The following is a 22,124-nucleotide window of genomic DNA, read 5'->3' as shown; positions in this document are numbered from 1 at the left end:
ACCGTTCCACCTATGATTAAAATAGAGAAAGGGATGATACACCCATTCTGTATAGCTAAAGGCTTAGTAGCACAATACATAAGTGATTGGCAGGTAGGGACGACCCAGCCAAAACACCAAATACAGTGTATGCAAAAGCAGCAAGAATACAAACCGGCCAAAACAGCATGGAACATTACCGTCTGTCACACCCTGCCAGCAGCAGGCATACAGTGTGAACAAATAGTACCGGCCACAGGGGGGTCTGTACTTGGACTGAATCTCACCCATGCTTCATGGGTATCTACTCCAAATTTAGCTAAGGGAACGGTACCCTTAGCTGACATCTTTTGGATATGCGGACAAAAAAGGAAACTCCTGTCATCGCTGTCCCCTAATTGGAAAGGCCTTTGTGCTCCTGTGATGCTCACAGGAGCTATAACAGTAATTGAAATGCCAAATTCAATACAACCCATGCCACAGAAACTTCGTAAGAAAAGAGGAATAATGACACTTAAAACAGACTACAACGTCACAGTAAGAAACGGGATACCAGAAGGGATACCCCGACAGTTAGAAGCCATAGACAGTAGCAGAGTTAAAGCAGATGAAGACGCGGATAAATGGGGATGGGCATTGGCTCTGTTCGGGGTTACTCCAAAAATCCGTTCTAGGTTCCAGGAGGTGCAGTGGATTAATTACTTGTGGTATAATCAGCAAAGATACCTGAACTGGACATTGGCAGCAGTAGGAGCCTTAACCGAACAGCTGCACGCCACCTCGCTAATGACAATGCAAAATAGATTAGCTATCGAGATGATGATGGCTGATGAACAAGGAGTTTGTATTATGATCAAAGCCACCGAATGTTGCACAGCTATTCCCATGCGTACAGGGGAAGACGGAAATTTGACAGAGCTCTTAATCACACTTGAAGAGATGCAACAGGAACTGTTAAGTAACTCCATAGGAGGGAGAAATGAAACTGACGATTCTGGATACATTGTAGGGAATGGAATGAATATTGGCCCACTATTTTCACTGTTTGGGACTCTAAGGAGAGGGTGGATATCATGGAAAGACTGGTTAGGTGTAGTCTTGGCACTAACAGGGGTGGCGGTCTTGCTGGTAATATGTTGTGGTATTCCCTTGATAAAATTTCTGGTCAATAAATTGATTTCATCCACAGTAGGACAGCTCCCACTGTTAGCCATCCGAGCCCTAGAAGAAAGCACAAACGAAACAGACAGAGAACCAGAATATATAGAAATGGATGAAATACCAATTATCCTCCCCGACAGCCCCCAGCTCCCTAATATTGTGGCGTACACCCCAGATAGGGAGGACTGGGATGGACCGTGCTTGGTGATATTGTAGACGAGGAAGAAGACATGCACGCACATTTACATTCACACACATGCACCCACAAAAATGAGGGATAGGATAGACAATATCTGAAAGAATGACATGGAGCTGTAATAATGAACGTATATGTATATTACTAGGACACAGGAGTATGGCTGAGAGACCAGACTCCTCTGATCAGGGACCTATGCCTGATCTGTCTCTATCAAGTCTGATTGGACTCTCAGAACTGTTTGGAGAAGAGGATATACAGGAGGGATGGTCGAGCCATGATTGGTCGCCACAGCCGCCTTCCATCCAGCAGCTAAACCAGTTGGCAACAGAAGGATCTTCATCGTTCCAGCACCTGGCGATGACGGCTTCACAGAATCTGCCTGCAGCAAGAGTCGGCCCGAGGACTCCACCATCACCTGAAGGACCCTTTGGACTCAGGAACACACCCCTTCCGCAGATGCCATGGAGACAGTCACATGTGCCAGTGGCAACGATACCCTCCAGGGGAGGCAGCCAAGGTCGGCCATATGCAGCAACTGCCCGAGTGCATCCTAGACCCAATTCACTGCTAGGACCTGTCCCCAGCTTTCCACCCCCAAAGCAGGAGAGATATTCCGATCAGCCCAGTACCTCTGGAGGAGGATCAGCAGGGGTGGACCTTAGTCGAACTCACCCACCAGGACAGAGGGGAGCTTTATACAGGCTGCTAAATGCCCAGAGTGTCCCAACCACTTGCCTGTGCGACATCAACAATACTCCCCCCACACACAAAATGCCTTCCCCCTTGTACTTCCTGTCCCCTGGACTGCACAACCTTAATCTGGTCATGGTCACCCCACAGGACATGGCAATCTTGGTTCGAGAGCTTCGTCTTCCACAAGAGTCTGTTCCAAAAACCTTGGAGCAGCTCCTGCCCCTCACAAATCACATTCCCCATGAGCTATTTGAGGAAATCATGCCACAACTGAGTCAGACAGCTGCATACCTGTTAAGGATACACCGTGACAATGCCAACATCTCTTGTGCTCAGGAGGGCCTCCATACTCAACTGTGTGGTCTTCAGTCTAGTATGGACATGCTAGCCAGCATGATGGAGCATATGGAAAGGGAGCAGCTAGGACTGGCCACCACCACCCTGAATGTGGGCAAGAATTCTCTGGGGGCCCTGTACAACCTGGCCAAGCAGCACAAGGAGCTGGAAAGATCCATCAGAGAACTGCACGACTGTCTGAAAGCCAGATTTCCTGATCCTTCCCCCACTACCCCTGAAAGGCCAACCTCCCCATATTCCCCAACTTCTCCCAAAACTTCAGATGCTGAGTAAATGCTGAGGAGCGCGGACTGACGTAATGGCACTGAACACGGACGATGACCTTGGTTCTTGAGTTTGAATTACGGACTGGTTTCAGAAATCTGAGTGTAAATAAAAACAAAGAAGGATATATGTTAGTAACGAAGGTTGGGTAAATGTCTGTCCTTACCATCATCTGCGTAACACAGATAAAGCTAAATGCATACACATAGATATCACATTGCAAAGTTATAAAAAGGGGACCCTTACACGGCGTGTTTGTAGATTTAGTAGTAAAGATGCACCATAGGGACCCCTTTTTCTTAAATTACGAGCGCGGTTGTCATATTCAGTCTCTCTAGAGGACTCAGTTTGTCTAAGCTCTGTGTCGAAGGCTTAAATAAACTTAAAAACTCTGTGCATTTTATCTTGCTTAAGGCTGAATTATTCTAAAGTGTTATGTCCTTTTCTAGCATATCACTTGCAATTAGTTTGTGTTATCTAAAAGACGACATCCCGAGAAGACCATAAAGAAAGACCACGACACACATTTGGACAAACCACCTTCATTTTGGAATAAGGTGCTGTGGACTGATGAAACTAAAATTGAGTTATTTGGACATAACAAGGGGCAGTATGCATGGCTGAAAAAGAACACAGCATTCCAAGAAAAACACTTGCTACCTACAGTAAAATTTAGAGGTGGTTCCATCATGCTGTGTGGCCAGTGCAGGTACTGGGAATCTTGTTAAAGTTGAGGGTCACATGGATTCCAGTCAATATCAGCAGATTATTGAAAACAATGTTTATGAATTAGTGACAAAGTTGAAGTTGCGCCGGGGCTGGATCTTTCAACAAGACAACAACCCTAAATACTGCTCAAAATCTACTAAGGCATTCATGCAGAGGAACAATATAACGTTCTGGAATGGCCATCTCAGCCCCCAGACCTGAATATTATTGAAAATCTGTGGTGTGATTTTAAGTGGGCTGTCCATGCTCGGAAACCAACAAACCCGAGATGTTTTCTGAAGACAAATGGTCCAAAATACGTTTAACCAGAATCCAGACTCTCATTGGAAGCTATAGGAAGCGTTTAGAGGCTGTTATTTCTGCAAAAGGAGGATCTACTAAATATTGATGTATTTTTTCTGATGGGGTGCCTAAATTTATGCACCTGCCTAATTTTGTTTTAACAATTATTGCACACTCTGTAAATCCTATAAACTTCATTTCACTTGTCAAATATCAGTGTGTTCATCTGCTACATGATATATTTAACTTAAATTGCTGATCAAAACAACCAATGATGTATAAAATAAAATCATGAAAATTATCCGGGGTGCTCAAACTTTTGCATACAACTGTCGTAAAACAAACATTTTTTTTCTTTTTTTAATCAGCTGATTAGGACCAAAGAGCTGGCAAACAACAACAACAACAACATCTACAACAAAAATTATCACCTTCACCCATATGCTGAAATCACCTGCATTATTTATTTATTTATTTTATAATCACCATTCTGTATTCTGAATATCATCACTGTTGTCAGACTGAAGGTTTTCCTCCAAGGTTTAGTCTCTAAATAAGGGTCAAAACCATAAGGCTGTGTCCCCCACATCTTCTTCAGAATCACCTTCAGACTGGAGTTAAAAAATCATCCCAAAACAGCTCAACTTCCGCACTGTTTGCAATTGATTTGGGCTTGAATCAGCAGGTCCCGTTCTCATGATGACGTAGCAACAATATGGCCGTGGCTGAGGGCCGAAATAGAGCGCAGGCTTCAGACAGCTATTGTTTATCCTTTACCCGCGCACTTATCATTAATTTTTTTCAGGATTTTTAAAATATCAACACTTCATCATTTTTAGTGATTATTTGTGTACATTTTTTGTGTCACCTACACTTTAATCTCTATATTATATATTTATAAACCTTTAATGGAGCTTTGGATCACCCGTTTTCCATTCACAAGCACGAAACAAATGCATAATAAATAAATAAATATAAATGCTGACTTTTAAGTTGCTTATATAATGTTTTTATCCACAGTGTAACTTCTTGTCTTCTTACCACGTGCTTATGTGCTTTGACCTGTGAACCGGAAGTGCTAGCTAGCTCTCTGTGTTCATAAACAGAAACTAACATGTAGCTTTTAGGGTTTACAAACATTTTTGACCATCAAATTTATACAACGGCGTATTAGGGCCATTCAAAGACAGGAAAAAAAAGGAGATTAAATTTTTTTAATTTAAAGTCACAAATATATGAGAATAAACAAGCAAATGTACGATGCAAATTTGCGAGATTAAAAACATGCAAATCTGCATGAAAAAAAGCAGCAAATTTGCCACAATTAAATACGCAAATTTTCGAGATTATAAACATGCAAATATGTGAGAAAAAACAGCAAATTTGCAAGAAAAATGAAGTAAATTTGCCAGATTATACACGCACATTTTCGAGATTATAAACATGCAAATCTGTGAGGAAAAATAATAATAATTTGATAAATAGCCAAATCAACATAGCTAACATCCAGGCTAGCTGTTACCTGCATTTGCATTAATTGCAAGCACAAGCATTATAGCATTATTTCTCTTATCTCTCAGACATTAAATATTGAAACCGCTGCCCGTGTATTAATTCTTTTTGACTGTAAAAACGTACATGATGAAGCCATTGTCCCGTCTCATTCCATCACTATAAGGCGCCAATAGGCTGCATTTTCATGTGCATTTACGTACCTGTAGTTTTTTTTACATGTTCTAATCTCGCGTCGTCTTTTTCTCGCAAATATACATGTTTATAATCTCGCAAATTTGCATGTTTAAACCTCGTAAATTTGAGTGTTATATCTCGTAAATTTGCATGTTTATTCTCATATATTTGTGACATTAAACTCGAAAATGTAATCTCCATTTGTTCCCCGTCTTTGAATGGCCCTAATACGCCGTCATAAATTTACTTTACCAGCAAAAAAAAAAAAAAAGTTAGCAGACTGAAAGCTAGCAGAACTAAATTTAGTGGAAGTAAATTGGTCCTCTTATGGTTTTCAAAGTGAGCTGAAAAGCTTATCTGCTAACAAAAACATTAGCTTCACTAATTAGTGGTTAGCGGATTAGCGGAACCATGCCCACCACTGGTTGTTCTCATGGTTTTGTTGTCATCTGTTTGTTCATTTGGGCAACCAACAAAAAGAAGTAAAACATAGCAATACAGAACAATGGTGTATCAAGAGTTTGAGATGGTTGCAACTAGTGTGTCTAGATAGAGTGGTGAAAAGACGAGTCGAAAAAAAATCACCTGACTCCTGGTGCCATCTTGGGTTCAAAATTGTGTTCACTGTTAATCTGTCTGCATGTAAATCCAGGTATTTTATTTATTTATTTGCTGAAAATGCCGGGTTGTTGGCAAAATGGCGCCATGTTCTGAGTTGACGCCACTCTCTCTATCTAGGCACACTAGTTGCAACTACCCCTCCCCTGCCCAAATCCCTTGAGCCGTTGACCAAAGGTGTGATAAAATATGGGAAAGGTCTTGCATAAACAAAGGCTGACTGATGAAGGCTGCTGCATGCAGAATTTGAAGATTTCCAGTGTTTGAAATAAAAATTGTGTATTGAAAAAAATATGGTGATTAGAGCCAGATTTACAACTTCCCACATTGCCTTTGAATGCAGAAAAAGGGTACAGATTTAATTTTTTTTCTGGGGCATGCACCCGGATTCACAGTAGTAGGGGTGTGCCTTTTGCATGTCTGACCAAGTAACAACTCCACCACCCCCTCGCCCCCTTCACCTGAAGTCATATCCACCCCTGCAAAACCAAACACTCATAGTGCAGCACATAAGTGAAACAATCATGCAAATGGTGATAAAAGCATCAAATTCAGCAGAAATACTCCTTAGACACTCCTCTTTTGAAAAAAAAAACAATTGGCCACTTGACTTTTCAATCGGTGGTCAGATAGGGGTCAGTTGAAGAATTACACAGAGGTCAGAATTAAAAGATACTCCAATCATATTGAAGAATATTCCACATTATTTGCCTGATCATAAAGATTCCAAAAAGGTATAGTTTGGGCTATCTGTGACTGAATTCTATGGTTATGGGATAAAAACAGCAAGAACGGTGACAAAACTTGCTGTTTTTATCCCATAACCATAGAACTCAGTCACAGATAGTCCAAACGATACCTTTTTGGAATCTTTATGATCAGACAAATTATGACCCCTACCTGACCACCGATTGAAAATTCAAGTGGCCAATCGTTTTTTCTAAAGAGGATTGTCTGAGGAGCATTTCTGCCGAATTTAATGCTTTTATCACCATTTGCAGGATTCGCCTCTAAATATTCTCTTATCCACTGCACTATCATGGAAAAAACTAATTTACATCCGTGTGGGTGAATCTCTCAGCCTTGGGTTGTTTTGGACAAAAGAATCGTCCGTCTTAAAAACTTAAACTTATTAATGCAGATCCAACAGCATGTGGTCTGATGGATTGTGTACTACGTACGTATATACAGTTGCGGTCCGAAGTTTACATACACTCATTATGAGCTTGGATGTCATGGTAATTTTGGGCTTTAAATGATGTCCTTGAACTGTTCTTTTGGAAGGGTGGAATGATTGTATAATGTACAGCATACATCATTAATGACTTTAAAAAACAAGAATTTGGTGCACAAGTTCAAACAATTTGGATTTTCTCTAATCCACACAGGCATTTCTGGCGAACTTTAATTTCTTTTTTGCTCACTTCAGGAGCACAATGCAGCTATGGACACTGCGATGGTTGGATTTTTCACATGAGATTTAATTTTTATTTTGGGTGAGAGGATTAGGCTGCCGGTTTCGGCTCCACGTCCGTGCATTGAAACACTCCTGGACCGCTGATGGACGTGAGATTCATGTTTATTAATGCTACCACAGCCTGGTACAAGAAACACTGACACATCTGAGAGTCTGATCACATTTTGAACTTCAGATCTGGTGGAAAAAACGTTGAGACTAAATATTACTGATTCCAAATTCATCTTTAGTCCTTACTCTTGCTCTCTTTCTGAATTTATGCATGAATCCACACATGCACAATTCCAATCCTTCAGTCTGTTTATTGCTTCAGTGGCTTGTGCTTTGACTGTAAAAGTCCATCTGTTCAGTTCCATTTAACAACAGCCAGTCAGTGACATCCCACTTTATATGAATCGGGATGTCTTCTTCTGATTTACGAGAAAAGTGACTTTTAAAGGTACACTTATTTCTCCCTCTGTGACTTCAAACCAGCTGCCTCCATCCTCCCTATCTCTCCTTGCAAATTCACTGCAGAAAATGGTTCTGGGGAGCATTAGCATGGCAAAAACACTTCAGCTTGCCAGCACCCTGATATCGGTGTGTGTTTGGGTGAATGTGAGGCATCATTGTAAAGTGCTTTGAGCTTCTGATGCCAATGGAAAAGCACTATATAAATGCAATCTATTTACCATCTCGGTATTTCTTAATGGCTGATGTAAATGAAGTTCAAGACATATTCAGTGACTTTGAAATGTTTATGTATCCATCCCATAACTTGTTTCAAGAAAACTGTCTGTAAACATAATTATTTAGTTCTTACATTTCTAATAAATTGCCCCCGCCCCAGCTTTTCCTTTTTTTTTTTTTTTTTTAAGAATATGTTGCAGGACTTAAGTGCAGGAATGGATGTACATTAACAAATGAAATGAAGTTGATCACACAAAAATGAAATATTTTGGGTTAATACTGTCTGCAAAGAAACAGAAGTCAAAGTAAGTGTAAGGATCACTTTTTTATTTCATTTAAATTTACATTTTCCATACAATCCCAACTTTTTCCTGGATTGAGGTTGTATAAAAATAAATCTTCTCAGGCAGAAAACTTTCTACCACCAATATTCAGACAAAGAGCTGTTTCAGTAGTGTTATTCAGTGTTTTACAATTTTATTGGTCAGTAGAAGCCCCAACCACAATTAGCGATCGCTCCTGCTTTACAGAAAGTTAGGTTGTACGTGTTTGGAAACTTTCATGGAGGATTTTGACTTCCAGATGGATTCCAGTAATATAAAGGCCTGAAAATACAAATAGGATCTGTTTGAGTTTTGATGACATGCTGTGTTGGACACAGCATGTGGAGTTGGACCCCCCCCCCCCCCCCCCCCCCCAAATGTACAGTATGTATGTTGTGCGAATGGGGCCACACGCTATAGATTATCATGGTAGGGCCCATAGTATTTATTTTAAATTGTTTTCCTATAATATGTCGCTTCTTTGTGTCTCACATTTCTAAAGAGGAAATTTTAAGGCAGATTTAGAAACTCATATTATCTGTCTCTTTGACAGGCACATCGATTGAGGTGTGGGTGGAACGTTAATTTCATAATTTTTCTGTAGAAGCAAATGAAACAAAACTGAAAAATGGCTCACAACGAGAAAACTGCTGAATACAAGTCAATCCTAGAACAGTTCTGCTGGTTATTAGACATTCACTACAAATCACAGCAGTTGATTCTTTGGTGTTTGGGTGCTTACTCGTATAATATTCAAATTTATATATTCATTGAGAAAATGTCTTTTTTTTTCAAAAAAAGAAGGTTATCCTGTTTTTTTCAGAAAAAAAATGTAATAAACCCCTAAACAAATGTCTTCGAATGCCATACTTTACCCTGAGTTTTATGAAACCACTTTTGAATAATCCTGTGAACAAGCAAACAACCAAGAGACGCTGGTGAGAGCACGTCCACCACGCTGGAGGTAACAAAATGGAAATTCATGGACCCTGAAATCTTCAGATTTGTCAATCAGCATTCATTACTGTAAAATTCTATAGAAGCAGTATTCATTAATTTCATTACTGCAATATGTGCAAAAAAAATATGATAAACAGACCAAAACACTAAAGCAACAAGACATAAAAAAGACATAATGTTTTAATCAATTTTATTCAATTAATAAATTGTTTCATTTAAAATCCTTGCAATGCAGACATCTGTTAGGGCCCTTTCACACATAGTGCGAAGTTTGGACGAAGTGCCCACTTAGTGCGCATGACGCAGGAATTGTGTGCAAACCGTGTAATATCGTCCCTGTCTCCAAAGCCTCGTACACCTGTTGCTACAACTATTTGCACACACAAGCACCTGAAAGACAAAGTGTGCGCTGTGCAAACCCATCTCACCCTCTCACGGCAGGTACCGGCCAAATTCCAGGTGACTCACATGAACGTCTAACACCGCTCGCATGGCACTTAGCCAACATGGCCAGTTGCACTCATGGTACGATAGACTGCAGACAATCACTTTCATACTCGCACAGAAATTTGTCTAAGTCCCACACGAGTGTTGCTTTGGTGTGTGCGCTGAGATGACAGGAAGTGTGTCCTCCCACTGAAGTGTCTGTGGAAATCTGTGGATCTGAACAGCTGGACACCATGTACTGTGTTTGGACGGACATGGACAAACAACTGCCCATTGTGACGCGTGTGTCTGTTTGCTGTTATCAAGTGGCCACATGGACAGGCTGCTCCCAGGTTGAAACGGACCGCCTGCTGATCTCACTGTCACGTCACCCACGTGAGCTCTGTTCCACATGACACAGTATTCTGTGGTGCATCATCCACAAGATGCTCGTGGCCAGTTGGAGACACACCAGCAGATGTGGACATGAATGAGATGAGTGAACTGCTTCTCATTCATGTAATTTCATGACTGTATGTCTGTGACCATGGGTCATCTACAGAGGAACAGATGGATCATATTTGTATTGCTTGCTTGATAAATGCGGTGTTTTTATATGGTGTCTGAGGTTTTTTGTTTTTTTTTGTAATACTTCCATGTCCTTCCTGATATGAGGCAGATTCCTGCAGCTTTCAAAGTATAGCTCTGTAGCTCAGTGGTAAAGTCGCTGACCGGCAGTCAGAGCTTTTGAAATGCGCGAGTTCACGTCCAGTCGGTGGTGTGTTTTTCTCTTAAAAAAAAAAAAAAATGATTCCACATAAGCAGCGCGATGTGGTTCCACAGGCACCAGCTGGTTTTAATTTTTTTATTTCTACCACACAAGCGGCGCCATGTGCTGCACCTCGCACTGTTCCTGCTTGAAAGACACTGGCGCGTGCATGAACTCTCGCACTGGATTCGTGGACGCCTGCCCCTCGGTGTGATGTTTCGTAATGCGCTAATTTCGAACTGTTTTGTGCTGTTTCGCCGTAATCGACCAGGCGTCGACCAAACGTCGCACTTTGTGTGAAGGGGCCTTTAGTCTTGTGACTTGCAGCTCCTTCATGAGCTGCAGGTGTTCTTTGCTGGCTTCAGTTTCTGTTCGAATTTATGCCACCTCCTCCCTTTGATCCAGACCAGCAGGCTGGATGCTGGTCTTGGGACTTTGGGCTCGATTGAGCCACAGAGACTCTCCCCTACTGGTTTTGAAAAGATGTTCTGGTCTCCAGTGCATGCACAGGGGGCAGGAGCAGGAGGTTGGATGGTGCAGGACGCTTCCAGAGGTCTGGAGGGATCCTGGTGTTTGAGGAAGTCCACCTAGCCTGTGGTGATACTGCGAGAGGCGAAACACCTCCAGTGGTCTCATGGGTGAACTGTAGGTGCTAGGTGCCACGGGTGATGGGGTGGAGAGAGCCAGAGGGGAGTAATGGTGGAGAGACAGATGGGGAAGGTGAGGTGGGATGAAGGGATAAGATATGGTGGAGGAAGGGGGGGCGCGGCCCAACAGGAGGGCACCCAGGGGGTCAACCAGCGGGTGGGGCCAAGGTAACGAGTGTCTTTGACGTTTATCTTTCATCCTCCTGTTCTGGAACCACACCTGCAGGAGGGAGGGAGGAAGGAAGGAAGGAAGAAAGGAAGGAAGGAAGGAAAAAACATTACATTGAGGGCTTATTATATCTGTTGACAACACAATCAAAATCAACCCCACATTTACAAGTGCATAGTTCAGAATATGTTCAGAAAAAACTGCAAAAGAATCAGTTTTGTACAAACTGAATATTTAATAAAACATACAAAGTTTCTGAACAAACAAATAAACAAAACACCCATAACAGTGAGACAAAATGTCCTATGTAGACACACACTGGCATATTGGTGTGTGTGTGTGTGTGTGTGTGAATGTGAGGCATCAATGTAAGTGACTGTGAAAGCGTTCTATAAATACAGTCCACTTATCAGCAGCCATCACTAATATTTGGTTGCAGAACCTTTGTCAACAGTGACATTTGCTAAAATTTTCTTGTAGCCATCTCGAAGCACTTGAGCACCGGTCTGCTGGTAGTTTCTGCCTTTCTTCCATTCAAGCTCTTAAAGTGTAGGTGACACCAAAAAATGTGCACAAATAATCACTAAAAATGATGAAATGTTGATATTTTTAAAACTCCTGAACAATAAAAGTTGATGATAAATGTGCAGGTGAAGGATAAACTACAGCTGTCTGAAGCCTGCGCTCTATTTCAGCCCTCAGCCGCGACCATATTGTTGCTACGTCATCACCAGAACGGGACCTGCTGATTCAAGACCAAATCAAATGCAAATACAGCGGAGGTCAAGCTGTTTTCAGACAGTTTTTTTTCCTAGTGTGGAGCTTTTTATTTATTTATTTATTTATTTTTAAATCCAGTCTGAAGGTCATTCTGAAGAAACTGTCGGGGACACAGCCTTATGGTTTTGAGCTTTATTTAGACCACATTGAGAGAGACTAATCCTTGGAGGAAAACCTTCAGTTTGACAACAGTGACTACAGTGAGGAAAATAAGTATTTGAACACCCTGTGATTTTGCAAGTTCTCCCACTTAGAAATCATGGAGGGGTGCATGTCCACTGTGAGAGACATAATCAAAAAAAAAAAAAAAAAATGTATGATTTTTTTTTATTTTTATAATTTATTTGTATGTTACTGCTGCAAATAAGTATTTCAACACCTGTGAAAATCCATGTTAATATTTGGTACATTAGCCTTTGTTTGCAATTACAGAGGTCAAACGTTTCCTGTAGTTTTTCACCAGGTTTACACACACTGCAGCAGGGATTTTGGTCCACTCCTCCATACAGATCTTCTCTAGATCTTTCAGGTTTGAAGTTTCAGCTCCCTCCAAAGATTTTCTATTGAGTTCAGGTCTGGAGACTGGCCAGGCCACTCCAGGACCTTGAAATGCTTCTTACGGAGCCCCTCCTTAGTTGCCCTGGCTGTGTGTTTGGGGTCATTGTCATGCTGGAAGACCCAGCCATGACCCATCTTCAATGCTCTTACTGAGTGAAGGAGGTTGTTTACCAAAATCTCGCAATACATGACCCCATCCATCCTCCCTTCAATACGGTGCAGTCGTCCTGTCCCCTTTGCAGAAGAGCACCCCCAGAGTATGATGTTTCCACCCTCATGCTTCACGGTTGGGATGGTTTTCTTGGGGTTGTTCTCATCCTCTAAACATGGTAAGTGGAGTTGATTCCAAAAAGCTCTATTCTGGTCTCATCTGATCACATGACCTACTCCCATGCCTCCTCTGGATCATCCAGATTGTCATTGTTGAACTTCAAACGGGCCTGGACATATGCTGGCTTGAGCAGGGGGACCTTGCTGCCCTGCAGGATTTTAAACCATGACAGCATCATGTGTTACTAATGTAATCTTTGTGACTGTGATTCCAGCTCTCTTCAGGTCATTGACCAGGTCCTCCTGTGTAGTTCTGAGCTTTCTCAGAATCATCCTTACCCCACAAAGTGAGAACTTCAAAGGTTAAGACTCCCAGTACCTCAGTCTACACGTGATGAAATAATCATGTTCCACAAAAAAAATAAAAAAATAAATAAATATATAGAAATAATATAAATAAAATGAAATAAAATAGTTTGAAAATAATCAGTTTTGCTTCAGTGGCGAGTGGAGAAGCCGCGGACACCGTGCATGTTCTCATAAGTGTTCCACCTGCCAATCAAAAGTATTCTGCCGGCAAGAATTAACTGTCCAGACAACGAAAACACATTGCAGCTCCGACCCGAACCACTTGGTGGCAATGGGGCAGTCATTGCCCTGTAAAAAAACATAAATTAATCAATAAATTAATGGGGCTATTAAGATAATGGTTCTCGTGCTGATGCCACTTCCTCCTTCTTCAATGTCGGGACTCGACTAATTGACTTCAAACACACACACATACACACACACGCGCGCACACACACACACACACACACACACACACACACACACACACACACACACACACACACACACACACACACACACACACACACACACACACACACACACACACACACACACACACACAAAAAAAAATCCAGTACACCATAAACTGTCTGGATGCATGAAAAGCTATTAAGATGAGAACCTGGTCAAATTTGTGATGCTATTTTTCACTGGACTGAGGAAGTACACAAAGCCTTTTTTTTGTTTTTGTTTAAAATATCACAGATTACATCATCAGAATTACTTTTGAACTACAACCCCAGTTCCAATGAAGTTGGGACGTTGTGTAAAATGTAAATTTAAAAATAAGATTTTGGTCTGCATCACTGGTGCTTTGACATCAACAGTCCAACATGAACTTTAAACAGGAGTCCAAAATTGTTGTCAGTCAACTTGGAAAAGCAATTAGATACAACCCCAATTCCAATGAAGTTGGGCCATTGTGTAAAATGTAAATTAAAACAGAATGTAGCGATTTGCAAATCCTCTTCAACCTATATTCAATTGAATACACCACAAAGACAAGATATTTAATGTTCAAACTGGTAAACTTTATTGTTTTTGTGCAAATATTTGCTCATTTTGAAATGGATTCCTGCAACACATTTCAAAAAAGCTGGGACAGTGGTATGTTTTCCACTGTGTTACATCACCTTTCCTTCTAACAACACTCAATAAGCATTTGGGAACTGAGGACACTAATTGTTGAAGCTTTGTAGGTGGAATTCTTTCCCATTCTTGCTTGATGTACGACTTCATTTGTTCAACAGTCCGGGGTCTCAGTTGTCATATTTTGCGCTTCATAATGCACCACACATTTTCAATGGGTGACAGGTCTGGACTGCAGGCAGGCCAGTCTACTACCCGCACTCTTTTACTACGAAGCCACGCTGTTGTAACACATGCAGAATGTGGCTTGGCATTGTCTTGGTGAAATAAGCAGGGACGTCCCTGAAAAAGACGTTGCTTGGATGGCAGCATGTGTTGCTCCAAAACCTGGATGTACCTTTCAGCATTGATGGTGCCATCACAGATGTGTAAGTTGCCCATGCCATGGACACTAACACACCCCCATACCATCACAGATGCTGGCTTTTGAACTTTATGCTGATAACAATCTGGATGGTCTTTTTCCTCTTTTGTCCGCATGACACAACATCCATGATTTACAAAAACAATTTGAAATGTGGACTCATCAGACCACAGCACACTTTTCCACTTTGCATCTGTCCATTTCAAATGAGCTCGGGCCCAAAGAAGGCGACGGCGTTTCTGGATGTTGTTGATGTATGGCTTTCACTTTGCATGGTAGAGTTTTAACTTGCACTTGTAGATGTAACGACAAACTATGTTAACTGACAATGGTTTTCTGCAGTGTTACTGAGCCCACGTGGTAAGATCCTTTACACAGTGATGTTGGTTTTTAATGCTGTGCTGCCTGAGGGATCGAAGGTCACGGGCATTCAATGTTGGTTTGCGGTCTTGCCACTTACGTGTAGAAAGTTCTCCAGATTCTCTGAATCTTCTGATTATATTATGGACTGTAGATGATGGAATCCCTAAATTCCTTGCAATTGAACGTTGAGAAACATTGTTCTTAAACTGTTGGACTCTTTTTTCAAGCAGTTGTTCACAAAGTGGTGATCCTTGCCCCTCTTCTTTGCTTGTGAATGGCTCAGCCTTTTGGGGATGCTCCTTTTATACCCAATCATGACACTCACCTGTTTCCAATTAGGTGTTCTTTGAGAATTCATCAACTTTCCCAGTCTTTTGTTGCCCCGTCCCAACTTTTTTGAAATGTGTTGCAGGCATCCATTTCAAAATGAGCAAATATTTGCACAAAAACAATAAAGTTTATCAGTTTGAACATTAAATATCTTGTCTTTGTGGTGTATTCAATTGAATATAGGTTGAAGAGGATTTGCAAATCACTGCATTCTGTTTTAATTTACATTTTACACAATGTCCCAACTTCCTTCGTCCCAACTTCATCCTTGTCCCATTTACGTATGGCTAGATTTGTGGTTGTACTGTGAGCAAGTGCAACCAAAGTCAAATTCCTTGTATGTGTTGACACACTTCACCAATAAAGCTGGTTCTGGTTCTGCTCTGTCCATAGAACAACACCCGAAAAGACTGTGGCCATAAAAGTTTTTCCAAAAAATCTTAGTCGATGGGTCTAAAGCAACCCTGTCTCACAAGAGTAAATGGCGGAATTATGATAAGTACATTAATCTATGGGTTCGTGAGGGGGGTACGAAAATGAGGCACTTTTTGTAATGGGCACAAATGGGGAGTTGGGGGGTTAATGTTTGGGAAGGGTAGACACTTACACTATGATTATGGTGAGAGCTATTTGATTAGGAAGATTATGAATAGCAAAATAAAAAAATGTGTCATGAAAAGTGGGCACTTTTTGTGACGGGGCAGGAAAAAATAAACATGAGACTGGGCTGGTCTAAAGCCAGTTTTTAACTAATCATTACCACTTAAGGTGCCTAAACAACACTTCAAATCCGGCCTCAGTGTACCATGACTTACACAAAAATGCACTGCGCCATCGCAGGGTGGTAACCAGAGCCAGGTAGGAGCCACTGAAGTATTACACAGGGGTCAACATTTAAAAATGCTCCAGTCATATTGAAAAGTATACCACATTATTTGTCTGGTCACAAAGATTCTAAAAAAGGTATAGTTGGGATTACCTATGACCAGAGGTGGGACGAACTTTAATTTTTCACTCTTGTACAAACTGAAAATGACTGAAATTGTCACCATTTGTGCAGTTTTTAACCCTATAATATTGTCATAGGCAAAGGTGGGACGAAGTCACCATCAAGTCACTCTCAAGTCATGAATCAATAAATCCCAAGTCAAGTCTCAAGTCATAATGATGACCAACTATTTGCAAGCTGACTTGAGACTTGACTTGGGACTTGCAGATTGATGACTTGAGAATGACTTGACAGTGACTTTGTCCCACCTCTGCCTAAAACTGAATATTATGGGGTAAAAACTGCACAAATGGTGACAATTTCAGTCATTTTCAGTTTGTACAGGAGTGAAAAGTTAAAGTTGGTCCAGTTTTGGTAAAAAGTGATGCAAATTGTTGGATGAGCTAATAGGGTGTTTACAAAGGAAAGGTTTGCATCACCTGTCATGCTTAGCTACCAGTTCTCAGGGTAACAGACGTCATGTCTCATAGAAGCTAATGGACGATGACTAGTGGTGTTAAAAAAATTGATTCATGTCAGAATCACAATTCTTATGCTTAATGATTCACAATTGATATAAAACTTTCAAAAACCTATTTTTTTTTTTTTTTTTTACAATAATGTCTCCTTTTTGATTCAGTTTCTCCTCAGCGCCATAAATGTAGAATTGTCACACATCCTTTTCGGCTTCTGTACTACAGTTCATGCTGCAAGTCAGCTTGGCTCATTAGCATGGAGCAGCAACCGGAGACATGCAACAGAGTGAAACGGATGGGAGAAAAATGCATGTTAATTAATCCAAAAATACACACTAGTGACTCATACAAAGGGACAATGAATGTCATGTGACGTACAATCTACCAATCAAATGACAAGGATCAATTTAAATCTATTATCATGTACTGAAACAGTTTTGTCACTTTGTCAGACCCAGATCCTAAATTTGTGGCTATGCAATCACTTTGACGCAGTCGTGAACCTTCTGAAATTCTCCGTTGGGGTTGGTGGGTGTTACAATGCAATTCACTACCAGAACAGTAGGGGGTAGAGGTGGGTGATACCGCGAATTTTGGTATTGATCCGATACCAAGTAAATACAGGCCCAGTAACGCCGATATCGATACCAATACTTACAACATAGATCCAAAGGATCCAAAAGACCTAGGATAGAATTTCACCAAACATTGTATGTGACAACAAAATACTTTATTATCACAATCAACATTTTTGTTTAAAAAAAATATCACTCAACACAACTTAAAACAAAATCTCCTGAGGTAGAGGGCTGACAAACCACAATACAAGGGTGCGCCGCTCTGTGTTGTGTGACACAGCGCAGTGCTGCTCTTACAGAGAGTAGACTTTGATGAATCTGCGTGCGCAGCAGTCAGTGCATGCGAGAGAGAAAAAAGCTTGAGTATCAATCTTTTTACACGAGGATCGTTCAATATCAATACCAGCATTGGTATCGTTATTATCGATATTAGGATCAGTCTGCCCACCTCTAGTAGGGGGCGTTACATTTTTCATGAAGACTGGCCGATTATCCCATAAAAGTCGATTGTGAAACCAGAAAAGTGAGATTCCGGAAATAATGTGGTTAGCCGATCAATCACAGCTCCTGCGGTCTCCGTCGTCTCGATGTGCAGTTAAAATTTTTTCAAGGTGCACGTCAGGCTGTGGCGAGGGACTCGGAGGGGGTTCGCAATGATGCAGAAGGCTCTATGTGGCAACGGAGTTGTCGATACGTAGTAGCATAAACTGGACTTTAAGGTCCAAGTCTGCTGCTTTCTGGCCTTTGTGTGAACTCCAGTGAAATGCTGATGGAAATATATAATCTGTGACATCACAGTTGTGCTGCTACATGGACACAATCTGCCACCTTAAAGCTGGAAGGAGTTGTCTGTTCAGTCCTCAATATTTTACCAGCTCACTGATCCTCTGGGAAGCCGGAGCTTCTAAAGCGTCAGGTGGCAGCATTTACAAGGCCTCGCTTCACATTCCTGCTCGTTCATAAAAGATCCTCCAACGGCTGACAGAAGAGAAGCTGAATTTACTGCACATTAACGCTCGCTGCAGCAGCCTGCAGGGCCTCTGCACCAAAATGTAAACCTGTCAATACTTAATCTGCCACCACTGAAACCAAAAGCTTCTGTCAATCGGTGAGTGTACAATCTCAAACTGTTGTGTTGCCTTCAGGCTAAGCGCGCACACAGACCCTGGAATTAAGATTATTGACATGACTGACGGGTGTTATTGAGATTAATGTTTTAGTTTGTGAGAAACTTATCAATTCATCAATAAACTCCCCCATCAGACAAAATATCAATACAGGCTTTTGAAGGCCCACCTTCAGTAATGTCACAACCCACCAGGGGTCCATGGCCCACACTTTGAGAATCTCTGCCACTAGATTGTTGGATAAAGTTTCCTTTGAATGTTTTTTTTTTTTTTTAACCAAAAAACAACAGAAAAAAGAGCTTTGACTGAAATTTGAAGCTCCTCTGCATTAGAGGTGGGCGGATCGATCCTAATATCGATAATATCGATACCAACGCTGGTATTGATATTGAACGATCCTCGTGTAAAAAGATCGATACTCGAGCTTTTTTTCTCTCCCGCATGCACTGACTGCTGTGCACACAGATTCATCAAAGTCTACTTTCTGTCTGTAAGAGCAGCACTGTGCTGTGTCACACAGCACGGAGCAGCGCACCCTTGTATTGTGGTTTGTCCGCCCTCTACCTCAGGAGATTTCGTTTTAAGTTGTGCTGAGTGATATTTTTTAAAGAAAAATGTTGACTATGATAATAAAGTATTTTGTTGTCACGTACAATGTTTGGCGAAATTCTATCCTAGTTCTTTTGGATCTTTGGATCTATGAAGCTTAAATATGAAAAAAGTTTCAGTATTGATATCAGTGATACTGTGCCTGTATTTACTTGGTATCGGATCAGTACCAAAATTCCTGGTATCGCCCACCTCTACTCTGCATGAAAGCTGTCTGGGTCTGATCAGGGTCACGTGACTGCGGTCACAAAGGGTCCCGGCTTCCCCTGAAGGTGCTGCAGAGGATTTTATTTTATTTTTTTAACCCATCATGATACCTTTATGGTTGTTTCGGGTAAGTTGAGAGCCGTGGACAGCTCGCAGCGCCTGCTTCTGGACACGTAGCTCTCTCTGCCGTACTCCTGCTCCAGCCGGTTCAGCTGCGCGCGCGTAAACGCCGTCCGGTGCCGCCGGCTTTGGTCGAGTAAAGTGGTGCGCGTGCACGGCTGCTGCTGCTCGTCCCCGGTGGACTCGTGCACTGCGGCTGCCTCCGAGGTTTGACTGCCACCCGCCACTGAAACACAAACTCCCATCAGGCACTGCGTGCAGAAAACTGTTCCTCAGAGATGTTCAACTAAAACAAAACAAAACAAAACACACACACACACACACACACACACACACACACACACACACACACACACACACACACACACACACACACACACACACACACACACACACACACACACACACACACACACACACACACACACACAAACAATAAAATAAAATAAAAATAGAATAAATAAATAAAAGGGCTGTCTGATACGCTTTAGATAAAAAAAAAAACGTTTTAAATAATGTGATGATATGAATGAAAGAGCCACAATTGTTTAAATAAATAAATAAATAAAATGATACATACATTAGGATGTTTAAAAAAATACATCAGCATTTCAGAAAACACACTTCAGAAAGCATAATGACATTTCAGCGTTTTCTGAACTGCTGTTCTGTTTTCAAAAAAGTATTTTCTGAAATGTGTAATCAGCAATGCAGAATGCCTTCTCAGGCCACTAACAAAGTTATGTTCAGTTATTTTTTGCACATACAAATAAAACGTTGTATAGCAATAAAATAATTTTAACAGGTATGTAAAAAAAGAACATTATGCAGATTATTTGCCTGCAATTTATTCTCCTGATTAGAAAATCCCGATTAGAGGTCAGTGATCGATTTTATACATTTAAACTGTCTACTGTCAAAATGTAGAAGAAATCATATCATAAAAAAAGGTTTCTAATATTTTGTCCAACTCAGTTTCAGGAAATGTCCTAAATGTTAATTGGCAAGAAAGTGTAGTTCAACCAAAAAGCAGCACAAACTCCTTTACCGAATCAAACAGCCGACAAAATGAATAAAAAAAAAGGAACAAAACTCAAACGTTTCTACCGTTAAACTCCTAAAGACGTCATACGGAGGATTTACTTCGTGACCTCTTTAAGGGTCGCCTGTTGGACCCCCCACAAATCCACCGTAAATGATCAAAAGGCTGTGTGCGTAAAAGTGCTCCAGGCCCAACAGCTTTGTGTCGTTTTACTGATGGAGTATCGATTTTTATCATGTTTATTTACATCTGAGAAAGGAATCATAACTGTCATTTATTTGGCAGCAAAAGAAAAGTTGATACTCACGCATCAGGCTGTTCCTGCGGTGTTTAAAGTATTACAAATGAAAAACAAAATCCTCCTCTGTGGGGATGTTTATTTGTTAATCGGACGAGTGGACAAACAGCTTTAGGACGCACGAAATCTCTTTCGGATGAGTTTGGACACCCGGGCCTAGATGATGGGTTTTTGTCCTCTCCAATCCCCCACCCCCCCGAGCCGTCGCGTGGTTCCCCGGGGCGGCTCTCCTCTCTTCCTCTGCCCCTATCACGCGCGCTCCAGACGGGCCGTGGCACCGCGCGTCGGGCCGGCGCGGCGCCGCGGCCCGGAGAGGTGTTAAAGGTGTTAGTGCCAAAGCCTTTGGTCTCCGTCTCCACCTTTGTACTTTTGTTATGGAGACTTAAAGACACAGACACCAGCCTGAGCCTCATTGTCCCACGACGTTTGATGTTTGGAAGTGAATCATTAAAAGCGTAACGGCGCAAACCGGCGCTGAGGAATCACTCATTAACTTCAGATCATACGGCTTTTTAAATGATAATTAAACAATAGTCATTACACACAGGTCAGTTCATTTTGGTACACAATATCAGTATTTGAATATATATTGAACCTCTGATCTGACGTCAAAAAGACATATAATTTGCTTTAATGATCCAAAGGTTCAGACGACAAACTGTAATAAACGTGTTATTATTCGCCGGCTCTTTAATAGAAAATCAATTAATTTAATGTGATTCCCGTTCATGAACATTCAGTAATGCACGATGGCATAAAGGCATAAATGCCCGCACAAAACTGCATAAAATGATTGAATAATCATGAAACACTGAATACTGCGCAAGAAAGTGCAGTTAGTATCACTGCAGTAAAACAGTATCAGAGAAATTCTTTAAAAATTCAAGGTGAAATGATTCCACACATAAACAACTTCAAATATCATGAAATGTGTTTAAAGAAGTGACAGTGGTAGGAGAATAACAGTAGAAAGTATATTATCTGACCCTTGCACTTGTGGCTATAATATGCATTGATTGTTAATCCAACAATCATGAGATGATGCAGACAGCCAGACGCCAGATTTGGGTGGAGTCATGGTGGATGGAGATGATTTATCTAGT

General features: G+C 41.3%; 1 protein-coding gene across 1 annotated transcript; it reads right to left on the bottom strand.

The window, feature by feature from the left end:
- Window positions 1–10,869: 10,869 nt before the first annotated feature.
- eve1 (even-skipped-like1) lies at window positions 10,870–21,187 on the bottom strand. Its single transcript, XM_034190924.1, has 3 exons — window positions 21,031–21,187; window positions 19,672–19,907; window positions 10,870–11,462 (listed from the first exon to the last, which is right to left on the bottom strand). The coding sequence occupies exons 1-3, from the start codon at window positions 21,032–21,034 to the stop codon at window positions 10,974–10,976; spliced, it is 729 nt and encodes a 242-aa protein (XP_034046815.1). The 5' UTR covers window positions 21,035–21,187; the 3' UTR covers window positions 10,870–10,973.
- Window positions 21,188–22,124: the final 937 nt, after the last annotated feature.

This window comes from Thalassophryne amazonica, chromosome 16, assembly GCF_902500255.1.
Source record: "Thalassophryne amazonica chromosome 16, fThaAma1.1, whole genome shotgun sequence".
Lineage (NCBI taxonomy): Eukaryota > Metazoa > Chordata > Actinopteri > Batrachoidiformes > Batrachoididae > Thalassophryne > Thalassophryne amazonica.
The sequence above is the reverse complement of the archived record's forward strand: the minus strand, read 5'-3'. Positions and strand labels throughout refer to the sequence as shown.

Coding starts and splice junctions, on each gene's coding strand:
- eve1 (XM_034190924.1), bottom strand. Junction 11,463..19,671: donor TACCCGAAACAACCATAAAG/GTATCATGATGG, acceptor TCCCTCCTGCAG/GTGTGGTTCCAGAACAGGAG.